Raw genomic sequence first — 25,917 nt, 5'->3', positions numbered from 1 at the left:
TGATTGTTATTCTGCCACTGATAAATTCAAAAACCACAGTGAAAAAGTGAGTGGAAATGCACAGGAGGAATCAACGGTAATGAACAGGCCAATCACAGTAGCTGTGACCTGATGTGTTGACCTGATGTGGTTACATTTCTAGGGAGGTGTTATGCTATAGGTAGGGTTTGCACTTAGGATGTAATTATGATGTAGGTTTCCCACTGAAGCATAAATCCACAGTAAGACCTATCGCCACCAATTTTCACTCCAGTTATTGTGTAATTTGGCAATTTTTCTCAGCCTTTTCTTCCTGTTTCCCTTTCTTAACAATGGCTTCTTGACAGCCACCTTTCCACTGAGACCATTTCTCATGAGGCTTTGGGGAACAAACAGCTGATCAAATGCTTGAAGAGATGCATCGCAGTTCCTGTCAGGTCTTTCTTCGATTTTTCCAAGGTTATAATAATTTTGTGTTTGTCATTAATTTTTATTTTTATTTTATTCTTAATTTTATTTAGTTTTGACTTTGTTTTTAATTCTTTGAATTCTTTTTTTTAACTCTTGTTTGCTATTTAAGTCCACCAAGGAGCTTATGTTTTTAGTAGCATTTGCGTGCTTCGTCATTCTGTCTGTAAACAAAATAGCTCAAAAGTTTTGTATGAGTTCTGGTAAAAAAACTGTAGGGGTGTAGGTCAAATTAATGATTTATTGGTTGAAAATTTGATAAAAAGCCTTATAACTTAGAAACTATGTGATATGTTGTGTATTGTCAACATATAGAAAGTACTGTAAAGATTTAAAATGTCATGTTTTACCTCAGACTTCTTCTTCAAGGTCAGCAGATTCATCTGAAAGTCAAAGTGGCAACATTAAGGAAATGATGCTGGTACATGGGGATTTTAAATATTACATTATGGTTTGCATTTAAATATGTCACCTTTGACCTCTAACCTCACTTTTACTTTTCATATCTACCTTTCTTTCAAGGTGACCCCAAAGTGTGTTATATCTTTAAAGATAACATTATCAGCAGAGAGAGAATGAGCTGCGTAATTATTTATTTATTTAATTTAGTTATTTACTAATCAGTACCTATTGTCCATTACCTACTCCTACATAATGTTTGTATTAGAATCAGAATCAGAATCAGAATCAGAAGGTTTTTATTGCCATATGGGTGAACAGGTTCACAGCATTAGGAAATTGCTGCGGTACTTCGTGCTTACAGAAAAAACAAATAAGTATAAAAACTATAAGACAATATAAGAGAATAGTCCTTGGGTCCTTAGGGATGTTCCTGGCAACTAATTTTTTTTAGTTGACTAAACAAAGAAAAAAAAATTAGACTAACCAATTAGTCTAAAACTAAAAAAACTCAGATATCAAATAAAATTTTAGGACTGTTTAATGGACAGTGTCAAAAACTGTCTAAACAAAGGCATTAACCACATTATTCTAAAATGAATCTCACTTTAAATGCTGCCTAACTGTGCAGCGCCGCACATTATGATCACTGCATGTTACACTCCAAACAACGAAGAAAAAAAACATCCTTAAAATCAATGTTTAAAATATGTTGTTTGATGTATGAAAACGTGTTACTGCAAATGATGTTCACGCATCATTGAAATATGAGAAAATAACAATTGAAAAAATTGCAACTTTAAAAGTGTGGCGCATTGTGCTGCGCATTATGAATGATTGTTGCGCTACAATTCATGATATGCATCAAAACAATACAATACAAACATCCATTGATTTTCTTCCACTTATCCGGGGGCCGCAGCCTGAGCAGTGGAGCCCAGGCCTCCCTCTCCCCCAGCCTCCTCCTCCTCCTCCGCCTGCTTCAGACGTCAGTGTCGGGTCTTTGTAGAGCTACAACATAACCTACATAAATGGCCGATGTTATTGCCGGCATTTATGCTTGTGCACGTACATTGCATGTGTTAATTACCTTTTGGTCCTGTCCAGGTGTTTTACATGTGGTCCCGGCCAACGGAAACACAAAATGCTGGGATTTTTTTTCCTCCTGGGTCCTTGGTCAGGAAACGTTACGGGTAACAAAATCAAACTTATAAGACATTCCTTTATTGATCCTCCATAGGGAAATTCAAGCGTCACAGCAGCTCAAGTATGTGGCAATAGGCCGGATAAATGGAATAAAGAAAAAAAGAATGCAACTGTATAGAGAAAAAAAAAACATATAAAGTACCATAATAAATAACTGTTCTCAACAGATAAGTACACACTGCATCCACTAGTATCTGTAATAAAAGAAAATGAAAAAATGTAGAAAAATGGCTTGAGATATTGGGCTGAAAGTACCCCCCCCGCCCCCCTCCAAAAAAAAAAAAAGAAATCTGTGCATTACTCAATTCTTCCACACTTGTTTTTGGCATCCTTGATTATACCTTAAATTCTTAGTAAATATGTGTATATGTGCAACTGAAAGTTTCAGCTGCACATATACATGTCAAAGACGGGCAACAATGAGACAATCCGCAAAACAGGAATGGCTTTACAGATGGAGAATTTCAACTGTAGCTACCGAAACAGATCGCTACAACCACAGTTTGCTAGGTACCATCATTAGCAGTAGCAATCATCAAAATATTTTTTATGCTTTAATCACTATAAGCGACTAAAAATAAAGCTGCACAGTGAAAAACTGCAGTAAATCTGCAGAAGTTAAAATATGCAGATGAACCTTTAATAAGACAAAAGTATTTCTTATCCGATTAATTGATGGAATAATCAATAGAATACTCATTACTAAAATAATAGATAGTTGCAGCCCTACTTGAGATGTATATTTGATGTAATAAAAACTAATTCAAACTATGGGCATTAGCTCTGGCCAATTTTGTTATACTGCAGGTCTCATATACTGTAAGCACACCTGTTTCAATGGATTTCATTTGTTGATACTGTGCACCACATACTCTTGAATGAAACATGATCAATTATTAATCTTGGACTGGGAATTCTTTAAAATATTTTTTAAATAAAAATAATTAAAACCTCAAAGTAAGATGTCAGAGAGCAGACTAAAAATCGGGTTATGCAAAATGGGCTAATTAATGTGATCTGTGCATACAAAGGATAACTGTAGAAGCACAGATTCCATGCAAGCTTTCACTTGGGATTCTGAGCAAAATACTGTTGGCAGTCTCTTATGTGAGTAAAGCATAAATAGCATAACAATTATTTTAGTTTAAAAAAAAAAAGGTTGGAGAAACCTTTCTGCAGCATACGTTGTGCAAAAAGGCTCCAAAAGCTGTCCGACCTTGCCCTATTATCTGTCACAATGAGCAGCATCTTCTCTTCTCCTATACTCCATGCTTCTAACATCTGATTAATGCAGATGGCCTCCCTGGTACAGTATATGTGTGCTCCCTTCATCTACATATAGCTTCTTTTCCTTTTTTATGAGTTATTTCAATTTTCTGCTTTGCCATATCCATCTTAACCTCTGAGACTCTTGCAGCACCAGGTGTTGATTCAAGTGAAGTGCTAAACATTTTGAAGGCAACTGACTCATGTAGTCCTGTAGAAATCCCAGTCTCAATAAACATAATAACCAATGCTTCGTCCCACTTGTGGTGTTACTGCAAATTGACCAACCAGGAATCATCGGGTCAGTGTTTGAAGCACTGCTTTGTTTTGTTTTTTTGTGGGCTTGTCTCAGGATGCATCACGCTGTCTTGCTTGGGGTTAGCTTCTGTTTCTGGGGATGAAGGTTGGGCATGGTCCCTTACCATCTCAAGGTTAGCTAGGCTAGGCTAGCCTCCTTGTATAAGCTTTTCAAATAGAATTTGAGGTTGGTGGGATTTTTCCTCTTTAGAAATGTTCCAGATATTTGATCTCTTTCCACTAAAAGACACTTGCTTTATCTAAAACAGTCATATTCAGAGTAATCCCAAATTGGTGCACAGTGTGGACAGATCGGCAACACAGGTGATGTGCTTCTGATTTGCTGGCTTAAACTGGCACAGCAAGAGAAACTGGAAAGTACACTTCATATTCACCTTAGAATAATGTAACCAAAAAATGAATAAAATAAGAATGAAAATAAAAAATCATTTACTCTATAAATTCAGTTGATTTTAGTTTTGTGAACACTCACTACAGTTTCAGGGTTATTTATTTTTTGGCAAAACCTCGTTTCTTATTTTTATTTCACTTAAAATAAACTTATTCTTAGTTTTTGTTATTTTAATAGTTTGTGTTAAAGATAATAACCTCACCTATTTTTAAGGACATGCCTTTCAGATATTGTTCATCTGCTGTAGATGTGTTTTTTGTTTTTTTTCTTCCAAGGACACTGTAGTGGAAAATTTGTTTCAACTCAAATCTCTGCATACCTCTGTGGGCATGTAACTGTAATTTTCTTGTACAGAAACTGTTTGAAGATGAGAAAACCAAAATGTAAGCCATGTCCAAGGTCATGACGCAGATCATTATCATGCTGGTGCCTCCATGACGGTGGGAAGAAAACTCCTCACAGCCGGAATAGAACAGTGTCCACACAAGAATAAATGTGGTGTTATTTTTCCTTTTTGATAGCAATGCTGGTGCAAATGCTGTGTTTTTTTTCTTTTTTTTTAATGTTTTATAATGCTCATGCAAAAATACAATTTTATGCCTGTCAGTCTGTTAATGTTGGCATTTTCAACTAAAGAAAAGGGAAAAAATCATATGTTCTTGCATCAGACTGCTAGTAACAATGTGTGTAAATAATTTGTTCTTTGCTAAGCTGTCGAAGTGTAGACGCAACTGGTTCATCCATTGGGTTAGGTGCCTTTTTATGCTTGAATGGTAAATGTTAAGTGGCTTAAGCAAAGAAAATGTTCCCCTGAAAATGGTCAGGTACAAGGACTGGCCTGAAAACTAGTGGAGAATGCAGAAAATGTGATCTAGGAGACGCAGCAAACTTTCTGGCAGTGGCAGGTATTGATGTTCCATCCTGGAGGAGTTGGACTACCTGTGCAACCTCTGTGGGGTCCAGGTATCTCCTCATGCTACCAGCAGGGACTCTGACCCTAGCCAAATGCAAAACTAGTGAAAAAAAAACAGTCCTGTTTTGGGGGTTGTCTCATTGTTGCCCCTCTAGTGCACCTGTTGTTAAATTCATTAACACCAAAACAGCTGAAACTGATTAACAACCCCCTTTGCTACTTACTGACCAGGTCAATATCCCAGAAGTTTAATTAATGTGATGCTACACTCTGATTTAAAAAGTGTCCCTTAAATTGTTTTTTGAGCAGTGTATAAAGAAACGAGGGGTTGCTCTGGACTTTTACACAGTAATGTAGTTTAAAGAAATTTATAGTATAAATAAAAATATTAAGTTGATCGACAAATATAGCTCACAGTCACAAATTAAACAGAAGTCTGAACACCTAACACCAAGAAAATAAATGAGAAAATTAAAGTTATATTCAAGATCTGACATAACCTCCAGATATGCTCTTGGACCCATGAAGTTTGTATCTAGGAAGTTAATATTTATTTATTTACTTACTTATTTACTTACATCTTATTTGTTTCTTTATTGGATTATGAATAACTGAAGGAATGCTTGCCAGGAATACTTCTGATGGTTTATAGTGTGAAATATCTGAAAGATCACATTGACTATAAAGTTGCTGTTTTACATTATCAGAACTTGAGCAACTGCTTGTAATGACTATATTTCAGTGGATTTAAAAAAAAAAAAAAATCAGTACGAATACTATGGAAGCTTCCATCTGTAATTCAAAATTTCAGGTTAGTATCTCAAAATTTTCACAAGTTTAAGTCAGTAAGTCAAAATTTTGACATAGCTCTGACTGCAAAATGTATTTTTTTTTTCAGTGACAGAAACAAGCTTCCATACAAAAGAGTCTTAAACTATACAAGTCAAAGTTTTTATGAAGAAGGTGCCACCTCTTGGTGACATTGCAGTTGAATGACGGGGCGTGCTCATACTGGAAGGTAGATACGCCCTAGATCAGGGGTAGGGAACTCCAGGCCTCGAGAGCCCCTGTCCTGCAGGTTTTAGATGTGTCCCTGATCCAGCACACCTGACTCAAATGACTGAATTACCTCCTCAGTCTGCAGTCAAGTTCTCCAGAGTCCTGCTAATGACTTCTATATGTGATTCAGGTGTGCTGGATCAGGGACACATCTAAAACCTGTAGGACACCGGCTCTCGAGGCCTGGAGTTCCCTACCCCTGCCCTAGGAGAAGGATGACTCATAGCGCCTGGGAATGGGCTGAAACTGGCTGGCGGTTGGATGTCAGCTGACTGGGAGCAGAAATATTATTTGTGTGCAACAAATAATGTATTGGAGTTTTTGTGTTTTGTTGGCTTTTCAGCAGCAGAAAGCAAATAAGAAAAACTGCTGTTCCTGGTGAAAGAGACTAGTGTAAATAATTGCCAAGCATTCATCTATAGGAAGTGTACATGAACCAAAAATAAATTTTAAACATGTCCATTAATATAATAGATGTATCATTAATATTATTACCACACTACCTTTTTGCTCTTCAGACCGTTGAGCTCATATTAAATATTTCTTTATGAAGCACACCCTGTGTTGACATTCTGCTCTGTTTGCACTGTTGGACTTGACTTTAGGACTGTCAGCTCTGGCTCTGTTGTTTAGATAAGGTGTCTGCCACACAGCTCTTAATAATTGCTGACTGTTGCTTTTGTCTAAGGTGACAGCATATTAGAATCTATTTCAGGATGCTAGAAACCTTTCAAATAGGACCCAGCATGCACTGTCACAAGCAGCCTCTTCAACCCGTTTCCTATTTTCTAAATCTTCTATCATTTAGATTTATTTTGGTTGTTTAGTTGCAATGCCATTGTTTTGTAATTCACAGTTGATTAGTAGCTTTGTATGAGAGGCCAGCAGAAAGGTACATGTCGTTACAAGCTGGGGGTCCTAACCACTAAACTCACTCTGTTCACCTTATTAGGTTTTAGTGGTTAAAGTGGTTCACACGTGGTGATTCATCACACTGTTGGAGACACACACGTGCTCACATAAACATACAAACACAGGTTGGTGTGTGCGCGCGCACACACACACACACACACACACACAGCTTTGAGCTTACTGAAGGCCCCCCCCCCCCCCAATCATCATAGCACTGCCTGATGACTAGCCACAGGTCATTTCATACGCTTCTCTGTGAGGGGAAACATTTGTAGTTTCAGATGATAAGGGGTGCACAGAGACCTCTCATTCTAGGTATGTACTTGAATTACATTTTGATGCCAATTAGCCGGTGAAAGCGAGACAGCGTTTTTACTGTGTGTGTGGCTCCGAGTAGAAATGAGAAATGGACCTGACTTCAACTCTCAGCTAAGCCTGACTTGGGTTTTTTTTGAGGAAGCAAGCAAGGCTGACAGCAGCCTCTTTTAGCCTATAAAAATGCATATATTACGCTATCTATGTAGTATAGTATAAGTATAGCAGGTTTTATTATTGTGAACATGTGTTCCAAAATACAACAATCTCAAAACATTTAACACATTTTATAGTAAATTAATTATAACCCACTTAAAAAACTGAAGAAATAAGTAAATATAATACTGTGCAACCTGCGCACATCTGTACAACAGTTATAGTGGCATAAGCATAGTTATAATAATCAACCAGTTGAATGTTGCCATTTCTAAATGTGAATTTTTCAGAACTGACTTTTCCTAAATGGCTTTAGCCAACCACCTTCACACAAGAAAGGCAGATACTAGTCTAAGCTCTGTGTGTGTGTGTGTGTGTGTGTGTGTGTGTCTGTCAGACAAAAAAGAGATGCTACAGCCATAAATCCATAAATTAAACCCTTAATGGCTGCTTTGGCTGCAGTTATTTATTTGCTTTTATATTGCATATGTACTTTACAAGTTGAACACAGATTTTTAAGTCACAAATGGTAGTGAAATGTCTGCACTCTCAAGCAAATCGCCATGATTACCTTTTTAAACCCAGGTGTATCATGTTTTTCATGACATAAAGAACCATGTCTTTTGTAACAGCCTTGAATGTTAAACCTTAGCAAGATGAAAATACTGACCGCAAGACTCAAATAATCTTCATTTATGGTTCAGAGGTTGGCTTTAGCCAGTTAAAATGATGGATAGAACCAAAGTTTAGTTTAAACAGTGAGTGGAAACATCCTAAGGGTTCTGGGTTTGTTTCTCCCTTCTGATTTGTCTGCCTCCTTGATGTGGCTTCTTTTTTATCCAGATGTGAACATAGTAATCATACTTGGGATGCAGACCAAAACAGCTGCACCGAGACCCTTTATGGAGGTGAGCTTGGTCTGGTTCCAAAAAAAGTCCAGAGCAGTTCATTTATGGTGAGAACACTGGCTCACCTCGATCCGACCCAATTAGCAGGTGTACATTGCAGGGTTGAGCTAAATGCCTTCCCGTAACCAGGTATGCTTTGCTTTCTGGGATGCAGATGTGCATAAAGTTTTTTAGAAAAGTGTATATAAGCTATAGCAACTAGTGTAAAGTGAACCCAGGACTCACTTGTTATCCACTTGTCCAGAACACAGCACCCTCTTCCTGCATTTGCTTTTAATTTGTAACCTGTCTATATGCCAAGACTACAGTTATGATACAATTATATATAGTTTAATGTGGTTTAGTGCCCAACAAGCTCTTTCTGTACTTTGTATTAGTGCTAAAGAAAAGTAACCATTTGACACCAACAAGCAGGAGCTAGGTATGAAAGTTGGGAGTAAAAAGACAGTAAGACTTCAGTGTCAGCGGCAATTTAACATGACAGATATTGGGTAGGTATGGTGTTTAAAAAGAGGAATGTGGAAGGACAAATGTTAGTGGACTTTGGAAAATGGATGGAAAAGACTGTAGGGAAAATGGGGTGGCATATAGGAGTGGAGGTGCACACAGGTGGACTCTCATTCAGAAAGTGCAATTTGAGATAGGAGACTATAAGGTGGTTTCAGATTACTTGTACCAATTGGCTAGGCAGAGAGATTGAGCTGGAAAGGATGTGCAGCAGGTTAGGGTAGAGATGGAAAAGTGCTAACATGCTGAGAGGTATGCTGAGAAGGAGGAAGGAGTATTTTAAGGAGCTAATGAATAAAGATAATGACAGAGGTCAGATGGAGGACAGTTCTTGAATCGGGAAGTGCAGCAGGTTATTAATGAAGAACGGAGTGTAGTGTGGAAGGGCAGTTGGTCCAGCTGACATTCCTCTGCCTGAGAGAGCCTGGGGAGGTGGATGTATGCTTTTCATGATAAAATGAAACCAGGATGAATAATTTCAGAGCTTTCTGAACCCTTAAACTAATACTTTAAGGTATCTTTATTTTTGATATTGCATTCAGTCTTTTGGGGTATTGCACATCTTAAATTGGCAGTATTTTCCCACTCTTCCATGCACAAGTGCTCCAAATCTGTCAGATTGGAAGGGTATCTCTGGTTCACAGATTCTGAAACTTTAAATATTCTTTTGGTGAAGAATAATATCTGATTGTATGTATGCCATGGATTGTTGTTGTGCTGAAAGGTGAAATTCATCTTCAGCTTTCTAGCAGATGCCTGAAATTTTCTGCCGGATTTGATTATTTGGAACTGTTTATAATGCCCACCACCTTACAGCTACAGAAAAATAGCCCCAAAGAATGATGCTGCCACTACTGTGTTTCACAGTGGATTTTTTTTGTTGTCGTTTTTTTGCACCAAACATATGTACCTTTTTTATATAGCCAGGTGAGGTCAGACCATAACACATTTTCCCATGTATTTGGAAGACTTGATGTATGTGGCTGCAAAATTCAGCTGGGATGTTTTTCTCCATATGAAAAGGCTTCTGTTTTGCCACCCTACCCCATAGTGTGGATATATGAAGAATGCAAGAGATGTGTTACATGTAGTACATAACCAGTTCTTGCCAAAGTTTCTTGCAACTTCTCACATCCAGTTCTTGGTAATGTCACTGTTGTGACATATTTTCTCCACTTGGTCATCTTCACTGTGTTTCCTGATGTACCTAATGCTTTAGAAATCCTTTTGTACCCTTCTCCTAACATAACTTTCAACAATGGCATCTTTGATTTTGTTGACCACGGCTTTTGGTGCAAGCTGCAACTAAGTAAATGTCAGGAAAATCCTTACTAGAACAGCTGAACATTTTTAATCAGTTACTTAAACTCATGACAGGTGTGTACTGAGAACTAATTAATGTGAATGTGATTGCAAAATCTGAACACAGCTTTATCCTTAATTAGAAGAGGGTGTGCCCACTTGCGCAACCAAATTATTTTATTTTACATGCATTTTTCAGTTGAATTGTAAAACAGTTTCATTGATGTGTAACTGTCAAATTGCTGAATCAACTTACCTAGTCAGTGTGAGTGCTAGAAAGACAAATGAGCCCAAACCATAGCTTTTAGAAGGCTGGTAGGGCAGGTCTGACATGACCCATATCACATTGTGCCTGTAGGCACAAAGCTGACCCTCAGCATCAAAACAGGTTCACAACTAATGGTAAGAACTGAGAGAAATTGAAAAGGAAGATTAAAGCTCTAAAAATATCCATCTTGATGAAGATGTGTTTGGAGTTCATGTTTCAGGTGTTTGTTGTTTCATTTGCACTATTTTCTTTCCCTTTCCACTTGGTTGATCTAAATTTGACACTGTACTCAAAACACCTCAGGTGCACCCAGGAGCCACCATGTTAATGAGATTTGACTTGTGACAGAGATTGAAGCAAATCTAAATCAGACCTTAAGACTTAACTTGATCACTTTAAGCACATATACAGTGATGTGAAAGTCCTCCCTTATTTCTATTCTTTTTTTTTTTGCATTTGTCACTTAAATGTTTCAGATCTCTTAAAACAATTTTTAAAATTAGATGAAGGTAACCTGGGTACATACAAAATGCTGTTTGGGGGGGGGGGGGGGGTGAATGAAGATCTCATTTATTGAGGAAAAAAGCATTTTTGTAGCCTTCCGTGCAACATCGCGAATTAATTAACCACTTTGGCTGTGAAAACGCAATTTGTCAGCTTTCAGAAACTATTTGAACTGCAGGCCTCACTTGTCTCACTTAAAGTCACTGTTCATGATTCAACAATAAGGGAGAGAGACTGATCAAAAATGGCATCCATGGGAGAGTTCAAAGGAGAAAACTGCTGCTGACCAAAAAGAACACAGGCTCATCTCTCACATGCCAAAAAACATCTTGATGATCCCCAAGACTTTTAGGAAACTATTCTGTAATTGATGGAAACACGAGTTCAATTTAATTTTATTTCTATAGTGCAAAATCACAACAGTCACCTCAAGGCACTTTATATTGTAAGATAGAGACCCTACAGTAATACAAAATCCTGCTCTCTACCAGAAAATTTTGAAGGCCACTCAGGCCATCAGTTCATGCCCTGAAGCTTAGACGCACTTGGGTTATGCAGCAGGACCATGATCCCAAACACACTAGCAAGTCCACCTCTGAATCGCCCAAAAAAACCAAAATGGTTTTGGAGTAGCCTAGTCAAAGTCCAATGGAGATCCTTTAGCAGGTCCTTAAACAGGTTGTTAATGTTTGGAAACCCTCCAGGGTGGCTGAATGAAAGCAATTCTATAAATAAAGAAGAGTAGTCCAAACACCTGATTGCAGCTATTAAAGCATATTTCTTGGTTAAGTAGAGTGCACGTGTCACTACACCTGGGTAGCAAAATTTTAGTGAGAACATTTGAATTATTCTCAGGAGAAAGTGCTCTGGCTCACTAAATGACGCATTTGCCCTAACTGTGTGTAGCAGTTCTTATGCAAAACAGACCCGTTGGCCATACCACATATAGGGATGTTGTATTTGCAGACTTATGCAAATGACTGACCTTTCAAAGAACATTTAGATCAGGGTGAGAAATTTTTGATGAAATGATTTCTATATCTGGTAAATTAATCAAACCAAACGTTATTATATTACAGAAAACAAAATCTAATTAAAAATAATTTCAAGTCTGTTCATTTAAAAAAACAAACAAACAAACAAAAACACATACACTGCAGCCCCAGACCTTTTTTTAGACATTACCTGAAGGAGGTGCATATTTAAAAGCTAATATCCAAAGCAGACAGATTCAACAGTATTTTAACCTGCTGTCTTCCAACTACAAAGTTCATGTGATTTCTGATTGCCCTAAATTGTTCCAGTGTGACTATAGTTAGTCTTGTGAACAAGAAGTAGTCCTGTCTCCTGCAGGCTCTCCTCTGGCAGACACCTCACCTAAACCAGTAGTTTTTCAATCATAAGACATGGTTTTGTTCTTCAGTTGTTTTGTTACGTACATTTTCTTTTTCTGGCTTCCAGTATCATCAAATCTGTGTCATCATGTTTCTTTCACACCAAGGCAAAATTAAGTGTGAGTCAGATGTGAGCAGGACAGCAACTGAGATCAACAGTACCCTTAAAATGTCTGCAAATGGTTGAAAATCTAAATGTATTTTCAGTTAAATAAAATTGAGAACAGTCACACATGACTTTTAGTTCAATTATTCGGAAATGGAAGAAGTATAAAATACTCTGTCGCCCTTGGGCTGGAGCTCCATTCAAGATCTTGCCTCATGGGGTGAGGATGATCATGAGGAGAGGTGGTAGAACAGCCCAAAGCTCAAAATCCCTCCTGAGATGTGTGCAAACCTGGTGACCAACTGCAAGAAATGTCTTACTGCTGTGCTTGCCAACAAGCAAGTCATGCTTTGCTTATTTAACTCAATGACATGCAGATCAATTTCTAAGTTTTATTGTGTGTGTGTGTTTTGTTTTTTTTCCTGGATTTTTGGATTTCTGGATAATTCCTTCCCCCACTGTATTAGAAAGCCTCTTGAAAAGCCAGACTGTCTTTTGACATACTATTTTTGCTAGGAAAATCTGGTTTAAAATAACCAGGGTATCTTCTTCTTATCTAGCTTCACTTACCCTAGCTTCAGCTACTCTGCTAAACTGTCACACAGTGGTGGTTATGAATTCTGTAAGGCAACCGATGGGTTTGTAGTCTAGCAGCATATAACCAAACACAAACATGAACAGATCGATCAACAATAGCAATATTTTACAAATAAAAAAACTGTAATATTAGGAAAATGCAGAGAGATCAAATATATAATATCGACTACATTTGCTGCAGCCAAAGAATGTGAGCGTTTGTATGATAGGAAGAATACTATATGTAGACATTAGTATTAAAAAGGTGCAGTATAAATATACTTGCAGTGTAAATCATGCTGAGATCACTTATTTATTTGTATTTCCTTCCAGTTAGCAGAGCATTTTATTTTGGGTTGTTTAAGTAAGAGAAGATCCAGTAACTTATTGCAGTTTGGGGGAAATTGTAATGTTTAATCATTTCTTTTATTATGAAAATAATATTTTGCATTTAAGAAAAGTATTTGTTTCTATATGCCATCAATTATAGCTCTTACAAAGAAAATGGACCTGGAAAAAATTGATATCGGCATGTCACGCTTCACATAATCCAAGAATTTATAAATGTGTATTCTGATGTACAAATACCAGCATTCCCCATAGATATCAGCATCTGTATAGCTGATTTCAATCTACTTTATTAAAAAAAAAAAAAAAAAAAAAAAGAGAGAGAGTAAAGCAAATACAGAAACAAACTTAAATGCTGGCTTGTTTATCACAGCAAAAAACACATTTGTTTTTCTTGCTTTAATAACACTGGTCACGATGAGTGAACAGGCAAACGGTGTGAATGATTGTGAAGCAATATCTCACATTCATGGTGAAAGTAGTTTTGGCAGTCTGAGCTGTAACAGGGAATACGGGCTAATGGCTGACAAGATGGCTTGTTGCATGTTAGTGTTGAGAGAACTGGTAAGGAGGTGTGTCCTGATGTTGGGTTTGCCTTGCAGCATGATGCCCTGCCATACGCTGCTGACTGGTGGGCTGGTATAAAGCAAAAGAAGAAGGCACTAGGACCCAGGCAAGTCCATGAGTAGGCAGGCAGAGTGGGGCTGAGTCACTGCATGTGTCTGAGAGGCAGTCAGAAACAGAGCAGAGCAAGGGAGCAGAGGTGATCTCACACTCATCAGCACAGGATAACACAACCATGATGGGTTGACTTGGGGGGGGGGAGGCGGTTGGAGAGAGGAAGTGTGCATTCGCCACCACTTGCTCAGCTATGGAGACCAACAAAGTTCTTCATTTCGTGCCTTCGGGTAAGTGGATCAAAGCTCTGAAAGCTGCTTCTCAGCTGTGCACGACACATCGTTCACTGGGAGAACCTTGGGGTTCCCTGACTAGTGAAACCTGAGAACCCCCTGTGCAAAACATGTGCAGCTCACTCCCACCTCCACTTTGAGGGATGGCAGATGTTTTTGCGCCTGTGTTCTACTGTACATACTTGTTTTTGTGTTTGCCCTTTCTGTGTACTTAGGAATGTGGCAACGTTCCACTTGTGACAGAAATTCCGTTTTTATTTTCTTCTGAGGGGAGGTGGGGTTTTGGAAGCCCTATTGCAGATGTTTGTTTTTTTTCTATCTTTTTGTATTGGTATGCATTTGTGGCGGGTTTTTTTTATTTTTTTTTCTGTCTTGTTCTTGTTTTTGTCTGGTGTGCAGCACAAGAGGTTCCTGTGTCGTATATTATCAGTTAAGGAACTAAACCTTGAGAAACAATCGCATTGCACACCCACCCTTAGAAAGCCAGTATACCTGCCGAGCATGCACGGCAGTATTGCAGAGGAAACCTGCGCTCACAATGCACTTTCTCATGTGTTGCACTGATGGAGCACATGAATGTAAGACTGTGTGTGTGTGTGTGTGTGTGTGTGTGTGTGCGTGGATCCATGTGTCTGTGTCTGCATACGTTTTTTTTTTTTTTTTTGCCGGTTTTGAAATGTGTGTTTGTGTGTGAGATAAAGAAAAACAGATTAGTGTTGGTGACAGCCACAGGAGCGCAGCGAGTTCTCTCCTCACTGAAAGTCCTCTGAGAGTCCATAGCCCATTTGAAGGTGTGATGCGGCTGCCTCTTCACTTTCATTTTGTATGGGAAGACAGAGCAGGATGCCATCTCTCTGTGTGCGTGCGTGCGTGCGTGCGTGTGTGTGCGTGCGAGTTGATGTCTTGAGGATAATGCAAGTGTGGGAATATTTTGAGCGTGGTTGTGTGTACATCAGTCTGTTTTTGTTTGTAGTATACAACATTTTGTAAGAATGCCTGTATGTATAGATCCGTGCTTTTGTTATTTTTTGTTTTGTTTTTTTTGCTCATTTTTGTATTTGTCAGAGTTCAGATGTGCACTGTGTCTGCATGTGTTGTGTGTGCTCACACGTGATTGTCGATATGTGAACGTCATGCTTTTTGCACACTAACTACATCCCTGAGTGTGTGCTGGGATGTGATGGACACTGCTGTGGCTCGTCCTCTGAAGAGTAATTTGCATCCATTTGCCTGGGAGCTGATTAGAGGCGGAGAGGGCAGATTTGATTCTTAGAGCAGAACGATTTGGTTGTGTGAACATAAAGGTATTCAAAAGATTTGTTACTCAGGAAAGGTGGAGGCTTTTCAAAAGTGCTCGTATCAATAGGAGAAATGTCTGATTCAGTAATGGCTTATGTTAAATTACTTTTGTGTTCATGTGTTGTGTAATGTAACCTTGGCTTTAACAGTAGATATTAATAGAGCAAAACACATCAAATACTGTACATCTGTAGAAATTTGACAGCATTATTGGTCACATTTTGGAATCAATGGAACTGTCAATAATGTACATGTACAAAAATCTAACGGCAGATGTTCAGCTCCACCAGTGACTCAACAATTAGCTTTCCAGAGGATTTTTCCTTTCTTGCTTTCCACACTCACTTTACTGCCCTCTGTATTTTTGAATAAAGCAGAGCATGCTGTTCCATGCAGCAAATCTCAGCATACTTAACAGGAACATGGAGTCCAACAAAATGTTCATCTAAAGCTGACTGCAGACCTTTTTGTCAGTGTTGTCGTATATGAGCATTAACAAAGCCTTATTGCCGCATTGTTTTGGGAAAGCAGCCAGATTGTGTCATTATCAGGGCAAACTGCTGACAGTTTAAGAATCGACACTATATGAAGAGGTTAGACATTTCTATTCACTTCATGGAGCTGTAAATTAGCACAGAACGTCGACATGTAATTAAACAGTGTGAACATCTTGCAGTCAGTTTCAATACTGAGGTGTAGTTGATTAACCTTACTGATCATGCTACGTGTTAATCACACACCAGCAAATTCCTGCCGCTTGTAAGAGTGCAGTCTAACGTCATGCAGAATGGTGCAAAGATGATGACTATGACACTGAGAATTCAAATTTATTGCCAGATTAGTAAATCTTCATTACTGTTTGAATATTTGTGGAGGAATATTGTGATTTATACAATAAGGACAGCAGTTACAAAGTATTTTCATTAACAGGTGATCTATAGACTTTCTTCAGTTAATCATTTGGTCAATGACCAGTAAAGTGGTTGAGGCATCTCAACATGTTACTCTTCAAGCAAAGAAAAATAAACAGTTGCATTGAAAATGATCCTCTTCATTTCTTATGTGACTTTTAAATATCTTTTAAAAATGTCTTTTGTTCGTGTTGTATAAATTACATTTCATTACATCATTTCAGCGTGCACAAGCTTAAAATATTTTTTAGCTCAACCTATTTGCATTAGAATACGTTAACCACACTATTAATACGCAACTTAAAAAAATTCTCATGTTTTGAATGAATGAAAGTCAACTACAAACCATTTAAAGTGTAAAAAACTCTGAAATTAAAATGCCTGTAAATCCAAGCCTTTCCATAGAAATCCGCATTTCTGCTGTATTTTTAAGCAGTTCGTATTACACTAATAACGTGACTTAAAACTCAAACCAGCCAGAGTCACGCTGGCAGGATGTCAATCTTCAGGTGGGACAGATAATCAGTGTTGCATCCGTGACCTGCAGTGCCAGAAGATATCAGCATGGAGGACACATAGTGGATGTGTGAATTAGTAGTTCGACCATGTGGAAGTGGACGTGTGTGGGGAAGAAGATGGATGACGTGTTCCTGTGTGCATGCGTGCGTGTTTGTGCTGTAGATGTGACAGTGATCTCTGATCAGTATTCACCGCTGGCAACAGATCTCAGAAGCTCCAGCCTCTGAGCACAGCCATCTGGGCAGAGGAGAAACACACATTGACACACACATACAAATTATTATACAGTACCACACATACAAATACTAATACACACAAGCAGTGAAATGTCACAAAAACACGTCCTTGCAAGACACGACAAGACAGCCACACATGCAGTGCTGTCACACGAGCATTATTTGTAAATTCACGTACACACTCACTGTATTTGCACAGACTAAAGTATACACTCATACCAGTTGTCAGATATTGTTCACACACTCCACATAATTATATACACAATTCATCCTATCTTCATAATTTGCTAGTTTATATACACAGACAGACACACGCACACACACACACACACACACACACACACACACACACACACACACACACACACACCAGTTATGTAGACATGTCAACGACTTTCATCATGTACAGTTCAAGGAACACAGAAAAGGACCACAAATTTATTATAATTACACACAAACACAAAAACATCCTCTATTTGTGTTTTACTCGGTCTCTTTCTCCTCTTCCATGTGTACAAATATTTACATACACAAACTTTTTTTTTTTTTAATATGCATGTTAAAACCCATAAAATACACATACGCTCACACAGTTGTGGACAGGTTTGCATTTTTGGGGGATAAGGAAAAGAAGGCTTTGGATGTATACATTACTGTGGGTCAAGTGCCTTCAAGTTTTTGTATTGTAATATCTATTCTGAACTTTGTACATTTCTTAAAATTTTCCCCCAGACAATTACCCTCTAGTTTTTGTCATTTAAAGGACTAAGATTAATCAAACTAACTGAAACATTTTCAAACAATAAAAACTGAGAAACAGTCCTACTGAAAGAAGTAAGAAAAAAAGAAATAAAAAACCCTGGAAAATACAAAACTTAAAAAAAGTGTGCTTGTCATTAATAATATTATAAAGAAAGCTAAGAGGACTCTACTGCTAACAATTTAAAAACTTGTTTCTGTGCTTAGCTGGGGATAAAAAAAAAAGATGCTGAATATTTTTAAAGTTTTTAAATCAGATTTAGAAACAATGACAGGAAAAATGAAGCATTTTACCCACATTAGTAGCATTGAAGTTCTTCATCGCTGCGATGGAGTTCCTTCATTTGGAAACAACCCATAAACACTGAGTGGATCATTGCTGACAAGTTTTTTTTTTTTTTTTTTTTTTTCCCCCCCCACATCTCCACTGCTCTCTACGTACGTGTGTGTGTGTGTGTGTGTTGTGCTCACTGTGCTGAGAATCTCAGCTGTTAGCTACTGGAAAAGATCACTTTCACCACAGTTTGCTAGCTGCGCCGCCATTAGCATTAGCAATCGTTCAGTAATGACGGGAACCCCCCCACCCCCCGGTCACTTGTTTGGTACCGAGGGGCTCCGTCAAAATATTTTTTAATGCTTTAATCCCTGATTAGCAAATAAAAATAGACCTGCAATAGAAACACATTTAGGAGGATGCCTGTGAATACAAAGCATTACAACTTTAAGCTCATGCAGCCCCCAGTTTTTCAACAATAACACTGATAACACAACAGCAGCAGTTGTTTTAGGTGCAGCCTGTCTGCACACACGCAGCAAACGCAAAGAGGTGGAGCAGTTACTGAGACAGTGAAATCAGGTGGAGTGAAAGGAAACGTTTTTCTAGCGTCCAAAGCAGCAGCGCTTGTTCCTGTAACCAGCTTAAACCTTTACTGGGAAACAGCTGGAGGTCCTTCATCAACCACCTGATCAGCAACATGAAGAAAAGAGAACTTTGTAGCTGCTCCGTCCACCGCTGTTTGTTTCACACAGGGAAAAATCTGCAGTTAAGCTGCAGAAGTTAAACTATGCAGATGAACTATTAATAAGACAAAAGTACATCTTATCCAATTACTCTATTAATCAATGGAATAATTGATAGAATACTCGATTACAAAAATTATCAATAGTTGCAGCCCTACCTAACACTTCTTGACCTTTTAGAATTTCTGTAGCATAATAGGCATTAAACAGTAGATACCTATTTAAACCAGATGCCGTGGTTAAAGGCACAAAAAAAGCAATTTAAAGGGCAGTCAGAGGGCATCCTCAGCAGACAGGTAACACTGATTACATAATTGAACTTGACTTGCCTTCACGGAGGTGTTTAACAAGTGACCAAAATCTTCTTTGTGTTTTTTTTTTTTTGTTTTGTTCTTGGGTCATTTTCTTCTTAATTTTACTACACCTCTGTGGCAAAAACCTTCTGACAGCTATCTTTGAATTTTGTCCTTCAAGGACAGGACTTAGCTAAACTATTGCAGATATACTTTCAAATGGAGAATGAAGATCTGACGAGCCGAACATATTGATGCTTTAACACAAGCTCTGTTGTGCTCCTTTTAACATCTAAATTAAATCACTCACTAACGTTAGTGATGTTGTTAGCTGAGCATCAGTTCACTAAATTGGGTTACTAGACCTGAAAAGGACAAGTAAAACACTCAAGTGCTCACATACATCTTAAAAGCCTAGAGCTAAACAGGACTAAACAAAGCAACTTTATTATGCTTGTCAACAAAATCTAGTCTATCAGGCTTGCCGCCACCCCCCAAATCAAAATTTTATCACTCAGAGAAGATTTGGCCATTCACTACAAAGTTTCTTATATTGTGGGTTTTTTCACCCCCTGATTAATCAGCTAGTTTTAAAGAACCTGAGTTGAATTGGGATATTTGGCTAATGCTTTGAAGCTTTAACTTTAGAGGGCAGCCCTACTGCTTTATAAAGTTTGTTGTTTTGAGTTTTTTTATAGTAGGCACAACATGCAACGTGAACTAAATCTAGTCTGGATAGCTTGTAAATTCCACATTAGGGAGGACCTTAATGTGGAATTTACAAGCTATTTAGGCAGCTTGTGTCTATTAGCATCATTAGGACAGTTCAAAAAAAGCCCTGTAGTCCCAACATGGTATTTTACATGCTCCGATTGCATACCTTTTAATTTCACATTCCTTTGCTGCTTTAGGCCAGTCCAGATGTGGATGTATGAAAAAAAGATCTATTATGAGGATAACAGTATAGTTTTTTTTCCAACATTCATACAAAATGGGGTATAAATACTAGTGTGCTGCATACTGGAGGAAACAAATCGAGCCGAGCTGAATCTAGTTATATCATTTGTAGATATTTTTAGTCCTGATTATAAAGGCGGGAAGTCTTAACAGTCACTGGCAATTATTAGGAAGTTTCTTTTTATTCACAAAGATGGATGTAAAGCCCTTGTTTCTCTACTCAAGAATTCTTTATTTGTAGCAGCAGATTACATGTTTGGATTCATGGTGATATTTAAGTGGCTTTCAGTAGAAGTCAGAAAGTCAGAGATGATACTAGGGGCTTTTTAGTGCAGATTTGATCCACTTTTGATACAGAGGGCATGACTTAATCTCATTCAAAACACAATAGATGCTTTTAACTCAGATATAAAGCCAGTGGTGGTCTGCCATCATTTCCCACACAGGTTTAGGAAATGTAAAACAAAACAAATCACAGCACTGGTAGTTTCCTCCCATCTTTGGTGTTGATACTGATAGTCTTGAGACTGTATGTACATTAAGTAAAAACAGATTAGTCCACATGTTATAGCTAAGATGATCTAACAGTTTTCAGGTTATCAGATAATTGATTTCCAGGCCAAGATTCCCAAGTGCTGGTCATTGTTTACAGTCTGACAATAATGTAGATACATTTGAAAACGTTAACAAAACATTATAACATATTGCATGCTGGCCAAAGTGTTTTTCATTTTTGCCGTTTCCCTGCATGTAGCCAAAGTTTACTAAAACATGGTTAGTTAGTACTGCTAATATGAGAGTAGCAGTTGTCCTAATTGTATGACTTCTGGCAATTTTTGGCACAAAAATCTTGTCCCTTGCAGCACATTGTGTATATGCAGATATGTTTTCAGGTTGTAGGCACAGGAAGCAGTACAGAGCACAGGCGAGGCATTTGTTTCAGTTCTCATTTATTATTGCTTTTGTATATTCTACCAAGACGGCACAGGCTTTGCAGCACAGAACAGCTTGTACTGTGCAGGGGTATTTTCTCCTTTGCAGTGAACTTAATTTAAAACCAACAAACAAAACACAACCAAGTTGTATAAATTCAGCTATGCTGCTGCTGCTCCCCTCCTTTTGATATATTTGCCCCTTCTCCAGCATAGACATCTTGGAATAATTACTAAAGATGCCCATGTTGATGAATTCCTGAACATTGATTGTAAACCTTCCCTTTTGATGTGAGTGAGCAGAAACATCAGCATGCTAAAAAGTGGCATTATATGTACATCATGTACTTGGAAGGAAGCTAGAGCGAGCATTTATTTTCACTTCATTATAACCTCACCCAGTCACATGCATGTGCAGACACACACATGCATGTCTTGTCATGCATGACCCACACAGCTGAAACAGGATGTATAGAGAATTGTAGAAACAGGTTGCGTCATGTAGTATGTTGAGTGCTGCAGATAGTTTCCTTCTTCCTGCTCACACTGAGGTTATTTGTGCCATGCTGCTGTTTGCATACAGCTGTTGAATGCTGAGTATACACTTGGCGGTCTTTTGCACTGTTCCTTCACACTGTGTTTAATGACCTTTTTGTCCTTGTTGCATGCCGTAACAGTGTAAGTTACACAGGCCATTTGCTACAGCACCAAACCTGCTTCCATATTTTTGCACATTGTTTGGTGTTGTACAATAAACTTAGACTGTTACTTAGTAGGGATCACTGGCACAGAGACACATAGAAGCACAGTTCAAACAGAGTGACAAGGGCACTACTACACTACACTACAGTGCAGTGAGACAGCTCAAGAAATAAATATACAGAGAGCTACACGTCCCATTCTGTGCTGTCAGATGGAGGATTAAATGAAATGGCTAGAAATGACTAATGGCATAAAAAAATATTATGTAGAACAATGGGTATCCAAGGTTGCGTAATTTAAATTCTGTCAATGTGTTGCGAGATGCAGTTGAGCTAAGCAGAGAGACAGCTACTGAGCAGAGCAGGGCACTGACACTGCTGAGGTTAGTGGTTTGATTCTCACCGGGGCCACACATACAAAAAAAGATGATCAGTCAGCTGAAAGGCTTATTTGATTAAAACAGCCATTCAGTTTTACATTTTACCCATTAAAATGTCAAGTACGGTGTATCCTACTTGTAGTTAACACATTACAAATTAAATAATTTAATTTCACGTTGTACTTAGGTGGGAAATGTGTACACAGGAGGTGTAAACACACAAGGCGTAAACTGAAAACCATGGTACATATACAGTATAATGGACTTTTTCCTCTCTTGCTGCCTCACATTGATTAAGTCTGAAACTGTGTCTGTGTAGTTCTGAGGGGGGGACACCACAAATGAAAGGCAGTGAGATATGCTGTCGGATGGTGGGCATGCTGGAGCAGCATACATGGCTGTGTGGAGAACAGCAGACTTGAAAGGGAGATGGTGGCCTGTCTTTAATCGAGCCAGAGGAAGAAGGGAATGTGCAAGCAATTAGCAGGAATCCCCGAGCACTGGGCTTTTTTTTTTTTTTTGCTTCTTTTTTTTTCCATTCCCCCCTTCTATGAAAATCGAGGCAGCCAATTTCTGCAGCGAGTGGTTGGTGTGCATGCGCGTTTATATATTGGAACTACACCCTCAGTCACTAACTTGCTTATTCACTGCCTGGCTTCCTACAAACACACAGGGCATCTGTGCTGCAGCACCTGAGCAAAATCCTTTACCAGAAAATCAGGTGAAAATGCAGAAAAGAAAGGGAATGAGAGGGAAAGATATGAAAATGGAAAATGAGATATACAAACAGATGGTGGATGGACAGAAAAGGGAAAAAGGGTGAAATAATGATAAATGGTAGAGGGGTTTAGACTGCAGCATCTGCCTGTGCTAACCTCAGTCACGATGTCTTGTTTTGCCACACTGCAGACAGTGCCGGTGTATGTGAACCCACACTAGCCAGCTCATTGTAACCATCAATCGCTCTGAGGTGAAAGGACCACAGGATTACTGCACAGCTTTTCAGTCCACAGACCTGACAGCAAGAGTCAAAAATTCTATTCATTAAAACAGAATTTGTGTATGTGTTGGGTATGAAAGCTCTCAATTACAACTGCAAATTATTCAAAATAAATTTAATGGAGCCTGGCTTTTGAGTATTCATTTTTGTTCTGTGGTTGAGGTCTGTAGCATTGTTATTTATCACATAAATATCCTAACTTGTTATAGTTTTTGCATTCCTTAAATTTTTATTTAATTGTAGCTGGCTTATTCAGTTTTTTCTGTTTCTGAACACAGGAAGTGTTTCTTGAACACTTTGTTTTGTTGCAAATTAGCCTGAAGTAACTCTGCTTTCAACATACACTATATTGCCAAAATTATTTGCTCGTCTGCCTTCACACGCATGTGAACTTGAGCGACATCTAATTTTTAATCCACAAGGTTTAATATAATGCTGGCCCACCCTTTGCAGTTATAACAGCTTCAACTCTTCTGGGAAGGCTTTCCACAAGGTTTAGGAGTGTTTATAGGAATTTTTGACCATTCTTCCAGAAGTGCATTTTTGAGGTCAGACTCTGACGTTGGATGAGAAGGCCTGGCTCGCAGTCTCCACTCTAATTCATCCCAAAGATGTTCTATCAGATTGAGATCAGGACTCTGTGCAAGCCAGTCAAGTTCTTCCACACCAAACTCACTCGTCCATGTCTTTATGATCCTGCTTTGTGCACTGGTGTGCCGTCATGTTGGAACAGGAAGGGGCCATCCCCAAACTGTTCCCACAAAGTTGGGACCCTGAAATTGTCCAAAATGTCTTGATATGCTGAAGCATTAAGAGTTCCTTTCACTGGAACTAAGAGGCTGAGCCCAACTCCTGAAAAACACCCCCACACCATAATCCCCCCTTTACACTTGGCACAATGCAGTCAGACAAGTACTGTTCCCCTGGAAAATGCCAAACTCAAATTTATCCATCAGCTTGCCAGACAGTGAAGCATGATTTGTCATTACAGAGAACACGTCTCCACTGCTCTAGAGTCCAGCGGGGACGTGCTTTACACCACTGCGTCTGACGCTTTGCATTGTGCTTGGTGATGTAAGGCTTGGATGCAGCTGCTCGGCCATGGAAACCCATTCCATGAATCTCTCTACTCACTGTTCTTGAGCTGATCTGAAGGTCACATGAAGTTTGGAGGTCTGTAGTGATTGACTCTGCAGAAAATTGGTGACCTCTGTGCACTATGAGCCTCATTTTACGTGGCCTACCACTGAGTTGCTGTCACTTCTACTTTGTTATAATCCCACTAACAGCTGACTGTGGAATATTTAGTAGTGAGGAAATTTCATGACTGGACTTGTTGCACAGGTGGCATCCTATCACAGTACCGCGCTGGAATTCACTGAGCTACTGAGAGCGACCCATTCTTTCACTAATGTTTGTAGAAGCTGTCTGCATGCCTAGGTGCTTTGGTTATACACCTGTGTCCATGGAAGTGACTGGAACACCTGAATGCAATGATTTGGATGGGTGAGTGAATACTTTTGGCAGTATGGTGTATTTTCCTGCTAGATTTGCATGTGCACATACAGCATACAAGTGAAAGTTGTCTCCGCTCCACTACACGCATACAAATATGAAAACACAGATTCTGTAGATTCTCTGGCGCAAAAAGACAATTTATACACATTAATTTATTAATGTGGAAAGGTGCTGAAACATATATATACACACAGCATATGGCTGAGTGCACCCACGCACACTGCTGTCCAGCATCAGCACGGCCAGAGTCCACCTGCTTGCCAGGCAGCTTGGCTGTAGCAAGCCTAACAGTCAAGCGTCTGTTGTGACATCATCAACATCAGACACAAGCCTGAGGGCACAGCTGTCTGCAGCAGAGCCAGCATGTCTTCTCCTAAATCAAACCATCATATTTAATGCTTTTAATATTTAGAAAAGTATTTTTTGATGGAACAACATTTGGCTCTAGAGCTACTGTACCAGAAGCAGTTAAAGAAGTCTTCCAATTTAAATGTGATACTTGTGACATTTGAAGATTTTCATATTTTCTTTTTTCATATTTTCTTTTTTTTATTTTCATATTTTCATTTGTCACAGTGTAGCAACTTAAATACGTTTGCATTATTTTATTTTTACAATAGGAGCATCCCTCACTGAAAGAAACACCTTGATGCAAACCTAAAGACCAGTATAGCCTTAAGTTTGAATAAGGATTTCCACCAATCTCTTTCAAGGAAACAAAAGGAAATTTTTTTTTTCTTCTGATGTGACTCACTGTATTTCAAGGTCCTTTGGATAAAAGCATAAAAAAATGTGATTTGTTTTACATTCAGTTTTTGGTCTAATTATTGGCTTTACTAAAGCCCAAGATAAGATCCTCACATGTTTTATGGTGTTTTGCCAGTGGTAAGTTTATTATAATACAGAAAAACCTAATTATAGAAGCTCCAGTTAAGGAATATTTGGTTTTTCTATTATTTATTTATTTATTTTATAATAGTTACTCCTACAGTATGAAAACAGTTCTCCCCTGAGATTAATATTCTGATTCTGAAAATTGACTACATTCAGTTTGTGGCTCCTGTGTAAGAAAACAGCGTGAAGGTTTTTGTTGACGGGTGAAGTTGACAGCTGAGTGGAATATTGCACTCACAGTGTGATTGTGTGAATTAGATGAGAGACCAGCAAGGACTTGTCCTCATGGAGC

General features: G+C 38.5%; 1 protein-coding gene across 2 annotated transcripts in view; it reads left to right on the top strand.

Annotated features, from left to right (window-relative positions):
- Positions 1-25,917, top strand: part of slc4a11 (solute carrier family 4 member 11) — a 130,018-nt gene that overhangs the window by 33,083 nt on the left and 71,018 nt on the right. Inside the window, exon 1 of one of the 2 annotated variants that reach the window (XM_030718659.1) lies at positions 14,044-14,203. The exons of the other annotated variant lie outside the window; for it this stretch is intronic. Within the exon in view, the coding sequence (XP_030574519.1) occupies positions 14,167-14,203 (37 nt within the window). The 5' untranslated portion in view covers positions 14,044-14,166. Of the gene's footprint in view, positions 1-14,043; positions 14,204-25,917 lie in introns of those variants that run through there. 2 annotated transcript variants of the gene reach the window in all.

Source organism: Archocentrus centrarchus, chromosome 22 (genome assembly GCF_007364275.1).
Source record: "Archocentrus centrarchus isolate MPI-CPG fArcCen1 chromosome 22, fArcCen1, whole genome shotgun sequence".
Classification (NCBI taxonomy): Eukaryota; Metazoa; Chordata; class Actinopteri; order Cichliformes; family Cichlidae; genus Archocentrus; species Archocentrus centrarchus.
This window is presented reverse-complemented; position numbering and strand designations above follow the sequence as displayed.